Source organism: Pygoscelis adeliae, unplaced genomic scaffold (assembly GCF_000699105.1).
Source record: "Pygoscelis adeliae isolate BGI_AS28 unplaced genomic scaffold, ASM69910v1 Scaffold154, whole genome shotgun sequence".
NCBI classification, from domain to species: domain Eukaryota; kingdom Metazoa; phylum Chordata; class Aves; order Sphenisciformes; family Spheniscidae; genus Pygoscelis; species Pygoscelis adeliae.
Window position 1 is genome coordinate 572,830 of NW_008825113.1, and position 15,774 is coordinate 588,603.

General features: G+C 44.5%; 1 protein-coding gene across 1 annotated transcript in view; it reads left to right on the forward strand.

Annotated features, from left to right (window-relative positions):
* EVA1C (eva-1 homolog C (C. elegans)) overlaps window positions 1–15,774 on the forward strand; it is a 46,103-nt gene that overhangs the window by 29,170 nt on the left and 1,159 nt on the right. The window contains 3 exon segments of the mRNA XM_009328014.1: window positions 9,646–9,789; window positions 14,183–14,254; window positions 15,037–15,126. Coding sequence (XP_009326289.1) covers window positions 9,646–9,789; window positions 14,183–14,254; window positions 15,037–15,126 — 306 coding nt within the window.

Genomic DNA, 15,774 nt, shown 5'->3' on the forward strand with positions numbered 1-15,774 from the left:
GGTTCTTGTCCCCCCCCAGCCTGCTCAGGCGGTAGAGCATGGGAAGCTGAAAAGTCCTTGACTAGTGTAAGCACTGCTCAGCAACAACTGAAACATGGGTGTGTTATCAACATTATTCTCATTCTAAATCCAAAACACAGCACTGTACCAGCTACTAGGAAGGAAGTTAACTCTATCCCAGCCGAAACCAGGACACGGGTGCAGGGACCATACTTAATCAGAATGGAGCACTGTGTTGCAGTGCCAGAAACATGCCCTCTCACTGCTGATTTACTAGTGCAGGTGCATCCCGATTCATATATTAATATATAATATTATTGTCACTATATTAGTAACTAATATATAAACAATATGTTAATGTTGCTATACTATTAGTATTACTTTGGACCATTCCCTTCTGAATAGGTAAAAGAACCCAAAACATCGTAAGTAGTTGTATGGTCTACATCGATAACCAGTCATTGACTTCACTCTATAGTCTCAGCTGGTGTATGGTTAATGAAGCATCTCTGAACATCAAGAAGAGATCAATAATTAGTCTTAAAAGCCATTTGTCTGAAAGCCAATGTTTCTATTTAGTTGCATAGATATTATTAAAAATGTATTGGCTGCAAATTGTAATCTGTTCTTGGACAAGAATCTATTTAAAATTGCCAGGTCTGTCTTTCAGACTGGCTATCTTGTGTGGTCCTTCACACAGACTTTAGCTCTGCCTATCTGTTCTGTGGAGGAAACATTTTAGCAGGTTTCTGACAGACCCATACATCCTTCATGATGGTGGCATTAGTGTATGACGCAAAGCAGAGCAGAGAGAGCTCAGTTGATCAAGAAGGGCTGCCATCATACTTATTTCTTGCACTTCATTCACCTCTGAAAATCATTGACACCTCTAATGTCAGCACTTACAGTTCACAGATCAGAATACTGCAAACCCTTCTTACTGGATAAAGTTTCCCAGTATAAATAGAGAAAGAATTTGCAACAGCAACAAACTCTCTGCTGTGGCCCTCTGCATACGAGCACCTCTTGAGGAACACCCTGGCTGTTGCTGGTTTTGTCTTCTATAAAGCAACCTAAAACTGTGGTCATAGGAGAGAGCATAAAACCTGAGACAAACACAAGGTAGATCTATAGAAGGTAGATCCTTGTATAGATTTTCCATTACTTATGAAAGTGCTTGGCCTCTTCCTGCATGGTACCAGTAACCCTCTGCAGTTGAGTATAATTTTCAAAAGCACCTATGTGGCTTGGGAGTACACATTCAGTTATCACAAAAGACTTAGCACTTAGGAGCCAAATCCAATTGACTCCAGATCTATCCATCCCGAGCTTAAATCTTATTTATGTGGTTATTTAAGCACATGCAGATGTGAGTGGGTGCATGATTAGACTTTTTTAATGTCTGTGTACCTTTCTGTCAGGGAAAGCAATGGTAATTTAAATGTCAACGTGATTTTAACAATTTGAGACAATTTAGAAAACTTACTTCAGCTGCTCTTCATTCCTGAATCAGAGCCCACGTACTTGTATATATACGTTTGCACCAAAAGCTAAATCTGCTCCAACACACATCCATTGTTGTTTCTACTCACATTTGTGCATCTCGGCCTAAAGGCAGTGCTTGAGCCTTTACATTTCTTTCACTGCATCACAGGGAAACTGTGAGGCCTTTTTTTAGTACTATGCTGAAGAGAAGTCATTTGTAGGTCCTAACGACAAGTATAGGAAGTCTCTGCTGAGCTCAAGAGTTTTGCATCTATCCATACTTGATATGGACCTGCTAGGAGTACAGGGTATTGAATTAATTAGATACTTCTCTAGATCTTGGTGACCTCATGTTACATATAACGTAGCTGATAAGCAATTAATGACAAACAGCAGCTTTGGACTGAGACAGATGTATTCTGAACTATCGCTTTTCTCTGAACAGTCTATCAAATCGGCTGACAGATTTTCAGAGCTTTGCTTCAAAGGGAACACAGGAAAACATAAAATTTCTTTAGCACAAAGGCTCTTTTCCATATAGGAAATAGAGTATATTTCTCTGGTATTGGTGATATCTGCGTGGCCTCGGAGCACTTGTAGGATCCTGAGCCTCAGCTCAACATTTAGCATGACTGCCTCCTCTTGGAACTAGTTTTCTGAGACAGTTTAATAATGTAAATTAGGTGCCATTTTCGGTACAGAGGAGGAAGAAGAGCAATGGCATCATGGTGTCATCCCTGCTAGATAAAGCCTTTACAGTAGAGTTGTCCTCTGATCTGGTTAAGTCTTGCTTACCCTAGGAAGTGGAACAGCTTTAGCATGAGGCAAAGCCAACTGAAAAGCCCACACAGGATGGGTTATGGGAAACATACATTCAGGTTCCTGTTCTGATTCAGATAAAGAGAAGATTTTAATCTGCGTAAAGATTTGAACTACTGAGTACAAGAAACTTTTAACGTGTACCATAGCTGATAAGACAGCCCTACTTCAGTCCCAAGACTTACACCTAATTATATGTGTAACTTGCACCTTTCATTTCAAAACGTCTCTTGCTTTTGTTAAAAATGACCAGAAACAAAAAGCTGCGCTTAGAACAACTCATCTTGCTCGATGCAGTTTGGGGGAGAGGGAGGATTTGTCAAAGAATGTGAAATTTCCATATAAGATCACTATAAAACATTTTTCCTGTTTTTTATCACTTTCACCATCAAACTGAAATATGGTATTTTTACACGTCTCTGGTCTTGCTCTCTGACTTGTCATCAGGGCCATTCATTCCTTCCGTTTCCCACTTCAAAGAACAGTGCATAAAATCTTGTCTCTAGGCATTTCAGGATATTTTGCCTTCAGGAAAAGTTTCTTCTGCAAAGCTAGCTCCTACCATAAGTAGCGGAGTTCATTGAAGCACAGGGAATTATTTCCATTATAAGATCTCTGGATCATTGCAGGAAAATAAAAAACTCCAAGCAGTGTCCTGCTTCTGCAGGTGTTCAAACGACTGGCACGGTTAGGACTACAGAATTTACAGAAAGTAACTTTCCTGTTTTACTAAGATTATCAAAAACTTCACAAGAAAACTGAAACTTTTTTGGGTGCAGTTTTGTAGCAGATGGTTCTGCTTAGAGGAATCTATTGTGCCCAGCACCAAAACAGGAAACCGTAGCAGTTTGTTCCTGTGTGAGTTGTTGCCTTTTCTGACATACTATCTCTTCTACATTTGTACTAACGTGCACAAGGAAAGAGAAAATGTATTGGCCAAAAGAAGTTGAAGAGTTGTGCCAGAACAGGTTACCATAGAGAGTACAAGGAAGATTCAGGTCAGCAAACACTTCTCAAATCATAAACTACTCTTGTTTAAACATGAAAAGTTCTTGAAGAAAGGCTTGGTAGTGGGTTGCCTCTAGCTGCAACTTGCAAGCTAGAACACTAAAATGTCCTTCCCAGAAATTTCACCTGGATGTGCATTGGCTGGTCACATGTGCATTCCCTCAAGCACTAATGACCAGCAGAGCCCTGAATTGCGTATCTTCATTGCTGGAAGGTAGGGTCCTTTCCAGCATAGTCCTCTCTTTTACCTGTTCCCACTTTTGGGAGGTTGAGAGGGGAGGTGGAGAATTCAGGCACTCTCATCAGAGCTTGCACCATGGCATGCCATACCCTCGGGCTGGGTTTTGTCCTAATCCCCTCTTCCCGGTGAAATGGCATTCAGCTAAGAAGAATGGGCATTAGCAAGGCAAGAAAGAGAGATTTTCAAAATCCTGTTCCTTGCAGCCCAGCAAGGCGTCATGATTTTGTTATATAACAGTATTTTGTGATACTGCGATTCCTTTTTTTTCTTTTTTCTTTTTTTTTTTTTTTGTATCAGTGTTGTGGACAATTCAAAGGGCCTACATCTCTTATTCACTAACAGTGATTGAAAAGCTTTTGGTTTCTTTCTCTTACTAAGAGATGTATATTCCTCCTAGCGTGAGCCAGCCGTTTGTATAAGTCTCTTGAGAGCAGATGTAAATGAAGTAAAGGTACAAACAGCTACAGGCAGATCTGGAAATGCTTGCACACTGAAGTTATTAGGTTCATGCTAGCTATAGACTTCTAGGTGCCATGAAATGCAAACCATCTAAGTTGGCCAAAATTTAGGAAATGCCGGGTATTGAAGTACAGACACTTCAAGGAGCACTTAGTCAATTAACAGAAACACTGAGCCCAGTCCTCTGCTGGGGGAAGAAGCAAGAGCCTGTAGCTCAGAGCTGCTACAGAGAAGGTGACTAAGTCCTTTCTAGACTGCAAGCATCACTGGTTCAAGGCCTGGGTATGCCCTTCTATTCCTGAGCATCATCTGCTTAGCATATATTTCCTAGCTGATTTCAAACACAAGCCCCATGGGCAGACATGCAAGTGGCAGGCTCCTGAATGGAAGAAACTTGAGGCTGCAGAGCAGTTATTTTACTAACACAGCATAGGACCTCTTACGGGGACACCATGAAAGAGCAAATGTGCTCGAGCTGTGAAGGCAGAGGGATGGTGTGAGCAGGGTAGGTGCGGGGGCACTGTTCCATAGCAGGACCAGGGCTCAGGATGTGGAGTAGGTTGACATCTCCCTTTGCAGCTTCTGCCGCTAGTGCCTTGCCACTTTCGTTATGGAAGAGAAGTCAACTGAATTTTATGGATGCAAAAGTGAGGATAAAATTGTTCAGTTTTGCTTCCACCACAGAAATCCTTAAGTCAACTCTCCGTGTGCAGGCATCAGATATGAAAAGTTCCTTGTCCATGTCAGCCTGAACAAACTGGGAAGCTTAGTAGGTGTTCTGGGCCCCAAAAGGTGCCAGTAGGAACCATTGCACCCCTTGGTCCCAAGAAATCTTGTCAAGACAAAGCTCCCCAAAAAGAAAAGGCGTTCAAAGCAGTGGCAGGATGAGAAGCGGTTGTTTGAAGGGAAGAAGAGAGCACCCACCATTTTTAGAGTCCAGTTAACTTTCTGCCGAGATGAACAGGGAAGGTCACGTGGCTGACCAGCTGTTTGAAGTTGCTTGAAGCATGCTCAGACGCACATCACTTCATCCGTTAATGTTTTCTTTACTAGCAATTCAGGGGTTTTCTTGTGTATAGTCTTTTCTAGCTTAGATTTTTGAACTGTTTGGAAAAGTACACTTGGCACTCGAGTCTAAAATGAGCCAAGGAACTCCTGCCTGTGTACATGCAGACCCAAATGGTGCAAAACAAAGCAACGAGCATTTGAGCAGAGGGAGTCTGGTTCCTGCTGCCGCCAGCGAGTGGGGAGCTCCACTTGTCTCTTGCCCTCGGTGTTCGTGCTGGCAGATGGATCCTCCACTCTCTGCATATGCATGTGCAAGAAGGAGAGAAAGGCTGGAGGGGGTGTTGTGCAAAATACTTACAGACTGAATTCTGAACTCAGAGCTGCTTGTAAATAAAACCAAGCAATGGGCTAATCTCATGCAGGCTACAAGGGCCTCACAACAGGCACCACAGCGAGAGGGGGAGAGAGGGTGCAGCTTTTCAGAAAGCCTTGGTGCTGTACTCACTTCTCAGGAGCGGCCAGTGCCGGCAGTAAGTAGTGTTTTTAGCATATCATACTGCCTTGTTTGCTGACAATACTTGGACCTGGAATATAAAGGTATCAGCAACACTTTTCATAAGTGCTGTTGATCACATTGTGCGTTTTTGCTAGAATCAGTGGTTCAAATGGCCCTTTTCTGATGCATAGGCAGGACCCTGTGTGCCATGCTCTTGCATAAATTACCATATTATTATGGTAACTTTCTTTAGGAGTCTGCAGCCTTAGCTTGCTCCGAACTCCATAGTTTCCCCTTGTCAATTCTTATCCCCAGAGCTGATATTTGGGCTCCACAAAGCACAAGCCATCCCGATTTGGTAGTGTGAAATCTTTGCTTTCAGTTGATTTTAAAAGCAAGCTCCTTATTCTTTTGCGGGTAGGCACAGCCCAGAAAGCATAAAGCAGCATAAGCCAGCAGTTCGGGATGAAAGCAGGAAGCAGCTGGGCTCCAGTACTGGAGTGACAAATTGTGGAGGGGTTTCTTTTTTGGGTGCCCTGGTCCTTCACCAGCAGGTTACGTTTTATGTCATACGGATCTACGTTTGAGAGATAGCCCCTACCCACCGTGTCTTGAGGCTCGCCCTGTGCACAGTGATGTGAGAGAAGACAGCAGTTAGTAACATTTGGAGAGGGTGTGACAGGACGCTGTTGCCGGAGCTTGGCACAAGACGCTCAGGCCAGCTCTGGCTGCTCCATCACCTGCAGGTCTTGTGTGGCAGGGTGGAAAGAAAGGGAGGGAAAGCTCTTACTGTCTGAATTGAGAGAAGCTTTAAGAAACCAGAAGACAAATTGCTTCTCATTAAAGCCTGCATGATTTATGGCATGTCATTTGCATGCCAAAACTTTCCTAAACAAAGCTAATTAGGGAGCTGAAAGAGCCTTTCCTCCAGAAACAAGGCTTTCTACTCTAACTGTTAAATAGCTGCAGTCAGATTTGATGGTTTATTACTGAATTAAGAACCTCTGCTTGACACCCGTATCTCCATGCCATCCATATAAGTGTCTGTTTCAAAAGATCCACCAGCAGTCTTGGTGTGTAGCAGGCAACTGTGGGATAAAGGCGTGAAGAATGGAGTGTTTTCCCAGCCACACATTGCTGCCTTTTCCACCGCTGCTGGTGGATGCCACCAGCCTTCTAGCATGCCGGGAACATGCCTTTCAAGAGGCAGTTTATTTTAAACATATGGTACCAGTTTAGCGAGCCCCATAAACATATGTGTAGCTCAAACGTTACTTAGATATTCAGAAAGAAGACACATTGCATAGTTATGTTCATCTCCTGATTTGTGATTTCTTCGGGACCATTCAGTGGGACTATTCACTCATTTACTCAAAATGCAGCACTGACTGAATCCTCTCCTCGTTCAGACACTGCAGTAAGGTGTTTGACCAGAAGGAGGATAAGTTATTCCCAGCGCAAGTTCTGCATTGCTGCAGCTGGATTGCTATTAGACCCCAAGCAAGTTTGGTTGAAACCAGCTTGAACGTCCCTTTGGCACACACTGATTCCTCTGACTTCGGTGCAGATGCACTTCTGTAATGTCTGCTTGTGGGAGACTGCACAGACAAAGATGCAGCCATTGAAAAAGTGGCCTGGTACCGAGTACACAGAATTCCTCCAAGCTGAACTCATTGCTCAGCTGGAATCGTAGCTGCCGGGAGAGCTAGTGGGGAGATAGCAAGGACGCACATAAACCAGAGAGAAAAAAATTGAATGTTTTTTGACTGAATCGCTAAAAGCCTAAGTCTTGTTAGACCACAGGAAGCTGTTAAATAGGGGTTTTTTGTTATGGGTCTTTCCAGTTAACTTCTGTGCTGTCTTGCAAAAGCAAGCCAGCCTTGGTTTGCATTTACTCACCTGTGACACCAGGCAAGCCTTGGGAAGTTCTCCAAAAACTGGCCTGCCAAGAACCTGCAGGCATATGGCAACTGGCTCCTCAGGTAGAAGAGCCAAATCCAACATGAATATAGACGATAAGGAGCTATTAACTCCCACAGAAACATGAGCAAACATCTACCAAAGGCAAAATGAAACATGTACTCACTGTATCACTGAATTTGTAGAAAACCATCAGCGCAACAGCCTCCTGTTTTTTAAGACACTGTAAGCAGCTCGTAGGGCAGGAAATTCTGTAGAAAACATAATTCAGTTTGCCAGATTGCGGTTGTGCTTCCAATCCATTCATTTATGAATCATCTGATAATTCCTCCTGATATTCTTCAGTTGTTTTCGTACTTGCCAGAATAAGCTACTTGGCTGCCTAAAATGTCCACCCAAATACATCCTTGCTCATCTAAAATTGTCAGGGAGGGAGACTAAAACGGATGAGTTACTTAATCAGAACTACCCAGTGTTTTAGTTCAGCCTTCCCTGCCTGCCCAGCAGCCTCCCAGGACACATGGGCGTTAGGTTTTTAGGTCTCTGAAAGGACAAAGAAAGAGTTGCTCTCCTAAAAATCCATGTCCAAAGGTAACCCACGAGCCCTTCGCCAAACAAATCAGCCCAGTATCTCCCGCTGGCTCTGCTCAGGTACATGACTTATTTAGTGCTGGTGTCAGGGGATTAACTCTAAAAATCACAAATCTGCCCCATTTTCACATGTTAAAGGTGAATCTTCTTTGTCAAGAACTCCAGTCTCAAACCTGCCCTTTCTTTCCAAACAAGACTGATTTGGGGAACCTTTGCGAGCACTATTTCTCCTTCCTCTGAAGAGGCACAAATGAGCTTCAGCAGTTGGAAGGTGACAAGGTGCCATCCTTATCTGAGTTTTGCTGTAGGAAGAAGGACTGGTTTAATGCCCAGAAAAATATGTTTTCAGACCTCTAGAGTGTCCCTACCTCGGAATACTACAGTGAGAAATACCTGTCATCCACAGAAAGTAAAAAAATGCATGAGATAATGCTGACTGGAAGCAGACAGCTTCAGAAAAGTATTACTTAACTCCAGACTTGTCGTTTCTGTTTAGAAACCGAAACTAAGGGATGTTTTTGCTTTGTGGCTTGGAGTTTAGCACACGTGGATACCGGGGATTTAATCACATCTGGAGACATTCTTTTTTTAAAGCAGATTTTTTAAAGTTTGTCTGACACACACACTTTCCCACTCAAATAATTTCAGCTTCAGTGTAAAATCCTGCTAATCAAGTTTTATTATTTTATAAATTGTGGCAGAAGGCATAAGACTTGAATAAAGAAATCCCAACTCCAAGCGTAGATGTTAGCAAGGCAGGTTTTCACACACGGCACATGCTTCTTGTCCACAGGGAGAGGTTCAGCAATCTGGACTCTCTTCGTCTGCACAAAGTCAGGGGTAGTTTAGGCTGCTTTGAAAATGATGTGGGTTACCTCATGTAATTAAGGCATGAAGGCAGTGCAGCGCAGATGCCGTTGAGGTTGCTTTAGGCATGCAAACTTGGCTTGTGGTGGCAGCCTTACTAGAACAGCCTGGAATTTGGTATGGGAGGAAGAAGCCAAATGTTTCCCTGGTTAAATATTGAGCCCGTTTTGACCTTTTCACCACAGCCGAATGGCTCCTACCAGTGACAGGCATAATAAATCAAAAGGTACCTTTAATGCACCGAACTTCACTGTAGCCCTAGCTGTTGTGACACGCAAAAATTGATCTCACCTGACTTGAACTGAAATTAGGCATTCCGTCAAATCATCCCAATAACCCAGGGACCAAGAGAAAGACCTGCAAACAGCATTGCATCTCCCTTTATTTGCACACTCATCTTGAGATGGAATAGATGGAGAGCTATTTGAATGTGCTTATTTTTTCAAGTGATCGTGAAGGGAACATAGAGGTCTTATACTGGGCACCTCATTTGGAGGTGGACATGAATCTTACCGCAACCAAAGCACGCACCTGGAAGTCAGCATGAGGTAGTTAGCTTGCTGCAAGTTCACATTCTCATTGCCGCTGCCCTCCTTGCGTTGACGAATCTTAACATGTAATTCTGAAATCCTGCTTAGGCAAACATATGCCTGAAATCAATAGCAGATTTGTATCTCTAGTCGTGCGTGTAGCAGCTATCATTGCTGATAACACCAGTGTTGTATATTTATGGCATGTATTTTTCTTTCAGACTGTTTGTCTTACACGGCGCTAGAAGTTTTATCAAAAAGGTGTTATGGGAAACAGAGATGCAAAATCATTGTCACTAGCCGGGATTTTGGAAGTCCGTGCCTACCTGGAGTGACAAAATACCTTAACGTCAGCTATGCATGTGGTAAGAGCAAATGCATGATCATTTTAAAGCTGTCATTCTGCTTGCAAAGCAAACCAGTGCCAAATGGTGCACACGTATGGAGGTAGAAAGACACACACACAGAGGCATCCTAAATCTCCCCTTCTTTTAACATAGGAAGTTTGTGACACAGCCATACAAAAACAAGCAAATACGTGAACGATCCCGTGGGCAGAGCTGCACCTGATGTAAACTCGGGCATTAGGCGTTTTTTCCTATAAAAATGCAATTGACAATAAAATATAAAGTATGTTTTTTAATATTTTGAGAAATACTATCAAAACAAGAGTCTGTTCTGCAGAATTCACCTGCGACAGAGCTAGGAGAAATAACCTGGCATTGCCTGCCATCAGTGCAGGTAAAGCAGTCCAGCATAATTGAAGCACTGTGTACAAGGCCAGTCCTGAAATTTGATTCACATGAGCACACCTACAGCCTTCAGCCTTGCAGAGGGATTTCCTTTCTCATGGGCAAAGTCTCACTACAAATAAAGGTCTGAGGTTATACATCCCTTGCAGGACTGAAGCCTACTTCAGCTCATCCTCAGACAAGTGGAAACAGTTTTCCGTATTCTTTACCATAGACTGATACATTTACATCAGGGGAAAGCAGAATTCCCTATAATTCTTTTCTCAAAAGCAAAGGCCATGGGACAGCAAAGTGTAATATCAATAAAGGTGAGAGAAAAGTGGTTGCAGAACTTTAATGCAGTGCCTTATTTTGGTATTGCACATTTTTAGGAATGGCTGCGCATTTCTTAAGCCTCGAACGGATTTCCTCAGGCTCTGCTTTCTGCTGCTGGCTAGCTGTGGGGTGGAAGTGTGAGGGTCAGGGGTGATTGTCTCTCACAGGCCTCTGCTTCAACCAGAGGATGCGTAAAAGCTTTTTCACCAAGTTACCGCTGCTTACTGTGCACCGCTGGGAAAGCTGCCAGCCCTGCTCCTTGCTGGCTCTTTTCTGGGCTGTAGGGAGTCACAGCAGTAGCTCCACGGGGACATATCACGGAGTCCTTTCGCTGCATCTCCAGTGAGCAGTGGTCAAAGGGCACAGGTTATCTGAGATGTGCTTTTGGGAACAGCAGTGTAGGACTGATTACCAGATCACCGTGTACCTGAAGATCAGAGGAAAGTGAGCCCCGGCTGCTTCCTTGCTGGCATGAGACATTTTCACTCTCCCCGTGAGTTAGTTGTCAGGTGAGAGGCGTTGCAGTAATTCAGCTTTATATTTTTGAAAAGAGCTGGAGATCTGCCTTTGCACTAATACGTTATATTATTGTGCGGTTGCCTTCATGCTGTAGTAACTTTATGAACAAGTTAATGGAATACTCTTTAATTAGAGTAAGGATAATTATAACAGATTGTTCTTTCTTGCATACCTGTGTACTAGAAAACCAGCGTATGTTTGTTTGCAGTGAGGTTATGCATTCTGTTATTTGGTGGAAGTGGTTTTGCAAAAACATGTGGGTAATAAATAGCGTTCTTGTGTGTTGCTGGCACATTTTGAAGACTTTTTCTTCTGCCAAATCCTACTGAGCTGTGCAATCTGAAGCATTAGCCAATGATTTGCAGGTTTGATTATTTTACAGATCATCTAGTGAACATGGGCATATTCCAGAATGACATTTTACATTCTTTCCCCTCACTAGAAGACCCCTGCTAACCTGATGCTTCCCAAGATAAGGTAAATAGGCCTCCCCCTGAAGTGACAGGAACACAACAGAGCAGACCACGTTCTCTGAGGGCTGTGCCACACTTAAAGTATTTCCACCATGGTCAGGAATGTGAAAAAATCATACTCCCCACCTCAGTGGTCAGCAACCGTTTAGGGCTGGTGTGTTTGGCTGCATTTTTATTTTTGCAGTTAATTCCTGCTAGTGAAAACTTAGCAGGAGCCAGGAGGTGCTGGTTTCTCACAGTCTCAGTGCCCCCGATGGCCTGCTCAGCATCATCTCGTGTCTGCACGAGGCTCTTGCTGAGGCTGGACTTCAGGACCCTCTCTCAAGGAAGCACAGCTCCCGATGCCATTCTGCACTCCCGGGATGCCATTCAAAATCTGCCTGTGGGCTGCCTTTGGCAGCTTGCGGTAGGTGACTGGCTGCAACCCGACTTGACAACATAGCGCTGGCACAAACTGTAGTATAGATGTGATTATCTTGATAAAAATTCCTCGTGCTAGTACCAGTTATTCTGTTCAGCGACCCGATGCAGCCTATCCTAGTTAAAAGTCCTCGTGTCTGAAATAAAGCCATAACGAAAATTGACAATGCAAGCAGTCAGGAGCTTTTTTTGTCCATGCCATTTTGAATTAAGCATCCCCTTACGACACGTATTTGAATGGCATATTAAACAGCTGTTCAAACCCAATGGGAAGACATGGGGAAAGGATTCAGTCCTGTAGCAAGCAAAGCCCTGGGCGGGGAGCCGGAGGAATATCAGCACAGGTGAAGGAGCCCCCGCCTGGGCACCGGGCCATGCGACAGGAGCTTCAGGTCACACAAAGGCGCTGAGTATGGTGTGTCCTCCCAGGACGTTGTTCATAACACGTGCACATTGTTCATAACAGCCAGGCCTGCAAATTCAGAGTGCAGTCTGAAAACAAACCAACCTGCTCACTGTCTGCCTCGTGCACTAACAAAAACACTCTGCCGCTGGAAAACAGTTCAGGATTACGATGAGGTGCAAGCCAAAATAGAAATGAGCTCATTCTCCCCTATCTCTGTTGGCCTTCTATTGCAAACAGGAGCTGAGTCCCAAAAAAATTCCTTCATCAGGAAAGAAAACAGCTATGACTTTGAGCCCACACACAAAGAAAAGTTCTGCTCAGAAAGAAGTGCTATTTTTAGTTGTTTTTCAAACGAAAACTATGCTAAGCCCCAAACCTCAGTCTCCTCTGTTCCATTTAACTTTCCTTAACACTATTTATTGGCAAATGTTTCTATGTGGGATAGAGGTGAGCTTCATACTTGAAATTTCTTCCTTTCCCCCACCCTTTCACATCAGTCTCAAAATCAATCAGTCTGCTTTCACGTAGTACAGGGAACAGGTGCCAAGATCTGGGGATCTGAAGGGCCCATTCATGTAATACAGAATATGTGAGCTCTCAATATCTGCATGATGCACCTGCTTTTAGCTCTTTTAATTATTTTAAGAGTGTGAAAACTTAGCAAGGGAAAAAACTAACAAAATGAGAAGGACGCAGCCCACTCCCACCCAGCGCATCTCTTCCCATCCCGAGCACCTTCCTCCTCGGCAACCATTTGTCTCAGAGGCTGTGCAGGGGATGTCACACAAGACTTTAAACATTTCTCTGAGAATTACAGTGAATTATCTTCATTGAAAAACAGTATCTAGACACAGTTTAGCATCTGGCTGCAGCCCAGTTGTTGGCCAGTTTTGTCTCCTATCAACTGGTTGGCACACCCCTTGTGGGGTAGGAAAAAAAGGGGGCAGAAAACAAGGGGGCAGGTCCCCCCACTGTATGCAGCTGTATTGACATTCCTGGAGCTCCACACGGGCACAGAGCCCAGTGTGTGAATCCAGTCACAGAGCTGCCCTTACTAGCCACTAGCAAGAGACGACAGCATTCGTTATCGACAGATAATGTGTTTCGCTGATCTTTAGGTGAAAATTACTGGCTCTCTACCTGCGCATCCCATCCCTCGGGTTCACTCTGCCTGCAGCACTTGCCCTTTTCTCCCTTCCCTGCTCACCCCACCTTCCTTTAAGTCTTCTTCCCAGTTACTTTATTCCCTTTCCCACCTCCTTTTCCTCCCCCCCAGTGCTAACCCCATGAGCAGCGTGCTCTTTGCCACCGTCCCATGCCACAGCATCCCGGTGCCGTGGCTCCTGGTGCGCCAGATCTGTGGGTGGTGGTGGAGGGAGGAGGACGTGTCGCTGGGCACAGCCCTTGTCCTGGGGCTCCCGCGTATGCAGGGCCCCGCATTTGCCAGCTGTCGGGGTTAGAGTATTACTGGGTTAGTAAAAGTCAAGGCAGCGCAGTGGCAGCAGCGCCGGCCGGGGCTGGTGTGGTGGGGATAAGCAGCACAGCTCTGCCTGGGGTTGCACCACGCACCACCTCTGCAAACACACCAGTCCTCCGGGTGTGAGGGAGCATCTCTGGGCCGCCGAGGAAGCTCAGGCTGGCTGCAGCACCGGGGCCAGGCTCGCACACCGGCAGAGTTGGCGCTTGCCCCTGCTGGCTCTAGACGCAGCCGCCCACTCCGATCTCTGAGCGGTGGAGCCACCTGCTCCGATCCCTTCAATACCACCATTGGAAACCCGATTAATTAACCCGGGGTTAGCAGTGGGATTGGTAATTAACTGGGGATCTGGTTCCTAAAACTAACAGTACACAATTTGTCTTTTCGTCTTTTCAGTTCCTAAATTTATCCTCATGGCTGTCAACCCCCTGGTCACCGATAGCAAGTCTTCTGTCAAACAGAACGATGGTACGTACCGTCAAAAAAATACAGTTTGCTGCTCTCCTTTGTCTTTGATTGAAATAGGATGTTCTCCCGCTGCAGAGCTCGGTCTAAGGGAGGTGGGACGAGGTAATGGAAACCCTGCTGAAATAGCTGCTCTTCCCCTCGGAGGGCAGCGTGACGGGCTGGGAGCAGGACGGGACCCACACGAGCACGGTCCTGCTGCCACAGGACTGCTGCGAAACGAGTGAGCCGTCCAGACCTGCCCCTAACCAGTGTGCTGTCTTCTAACTTCGATTGAACCATGGGAAGAGTAAAAGTGAAACTGCAGTCGTTTCAGGGTGAAGAGCCTTTTAAGAGTTATGCCAACACCTGTTCTTCTCAAACTCAGATCAAATTAATGTGATGTGGCTAATGTGTATTCGCTGTCATCAATGACGGGAGTGTACTGCAGTGATTGGGCTGGGAAGTCCGTTTGAGAGCTGTGAAGCTTAATGGCAATAAATTATTTCAGAAAGCTTAATGGGAATAGGCAAGGGGTTTCACTTGGTAATAGAGTCTTTTAAATAATTATGCCATTTTCTAGATACTCAGTATTTTCAATACTTTGTTATTTATACTTTATTTCAATTTTTTTTTATTTCCCAAACATTGTTTGGTCTAATGTTCTGCAAGTTTCCTACGGCACAGCACTGGCCTGCCTGTGTTTTAGACAGACTTGTTAGTTCAAGAGTTACTGGGTGAGTATCAGCTTAGCAGCTTCATCATCTGTGATATGATTGAATTTGCTTTCCCTCCTCGTGTCACAGGTGTCGACCTTGATCCAAAGGAATCAAGACTTCCAAAGAAAGATGGAATTATCATTAGCCACTTCTTGGCTACATTTGCATACATTAGAGGTAGGAAAATGAGGCTAAGATTGTTTGGTTCATTAGATTGTGGCGTTTCGGGAAAAGGGAGGATCACCTCAGAAGGTCACAACTGGTAATCCCATGTTTATAGTAACAGTATTATTACAATATAATCACAGTCTTGTGGATGGGACAATCGCAGCATAATTGATATTTATAGAATATTTTCCATCTTGAAGGATCCAAACTCTTTTAAAAGAGACTGCAGCCAAGATTTTTATTAATGAGTATTTTCAATGGGGACTGTCGGTTGTTCAGTATTTTTGAAAACCTGGTCCTGATCTGGGAGCAGCGCTGGAGACATCCATTTTTGGAAATGTGGGTTTGCATGCGTATAAGGATCATCGAGGGGCATTAAAAAAAAACAAGACACCAAACCCAGCCATCTCTGATATGGGGCATGGCAGGTTTTGTGCCTTAGCAACACTAAGGCAAATTTTGTTTGGGCAAGTGGATTCGTGATCACCAGATCTCTAACACCACAGGAGAAGTCACGAATTTTGGAAGTGAGCAAAGGCTGGTGTTGAGAAGCGATTCTGGAGCTAAGATTGCTGCTCTTCTGGAAAATGGCAAGAACCACGCAGCTGCCGAGCATCATCCCACAGCCTTTGCAAGGGTCTCCCCCGCCAGCGCGAA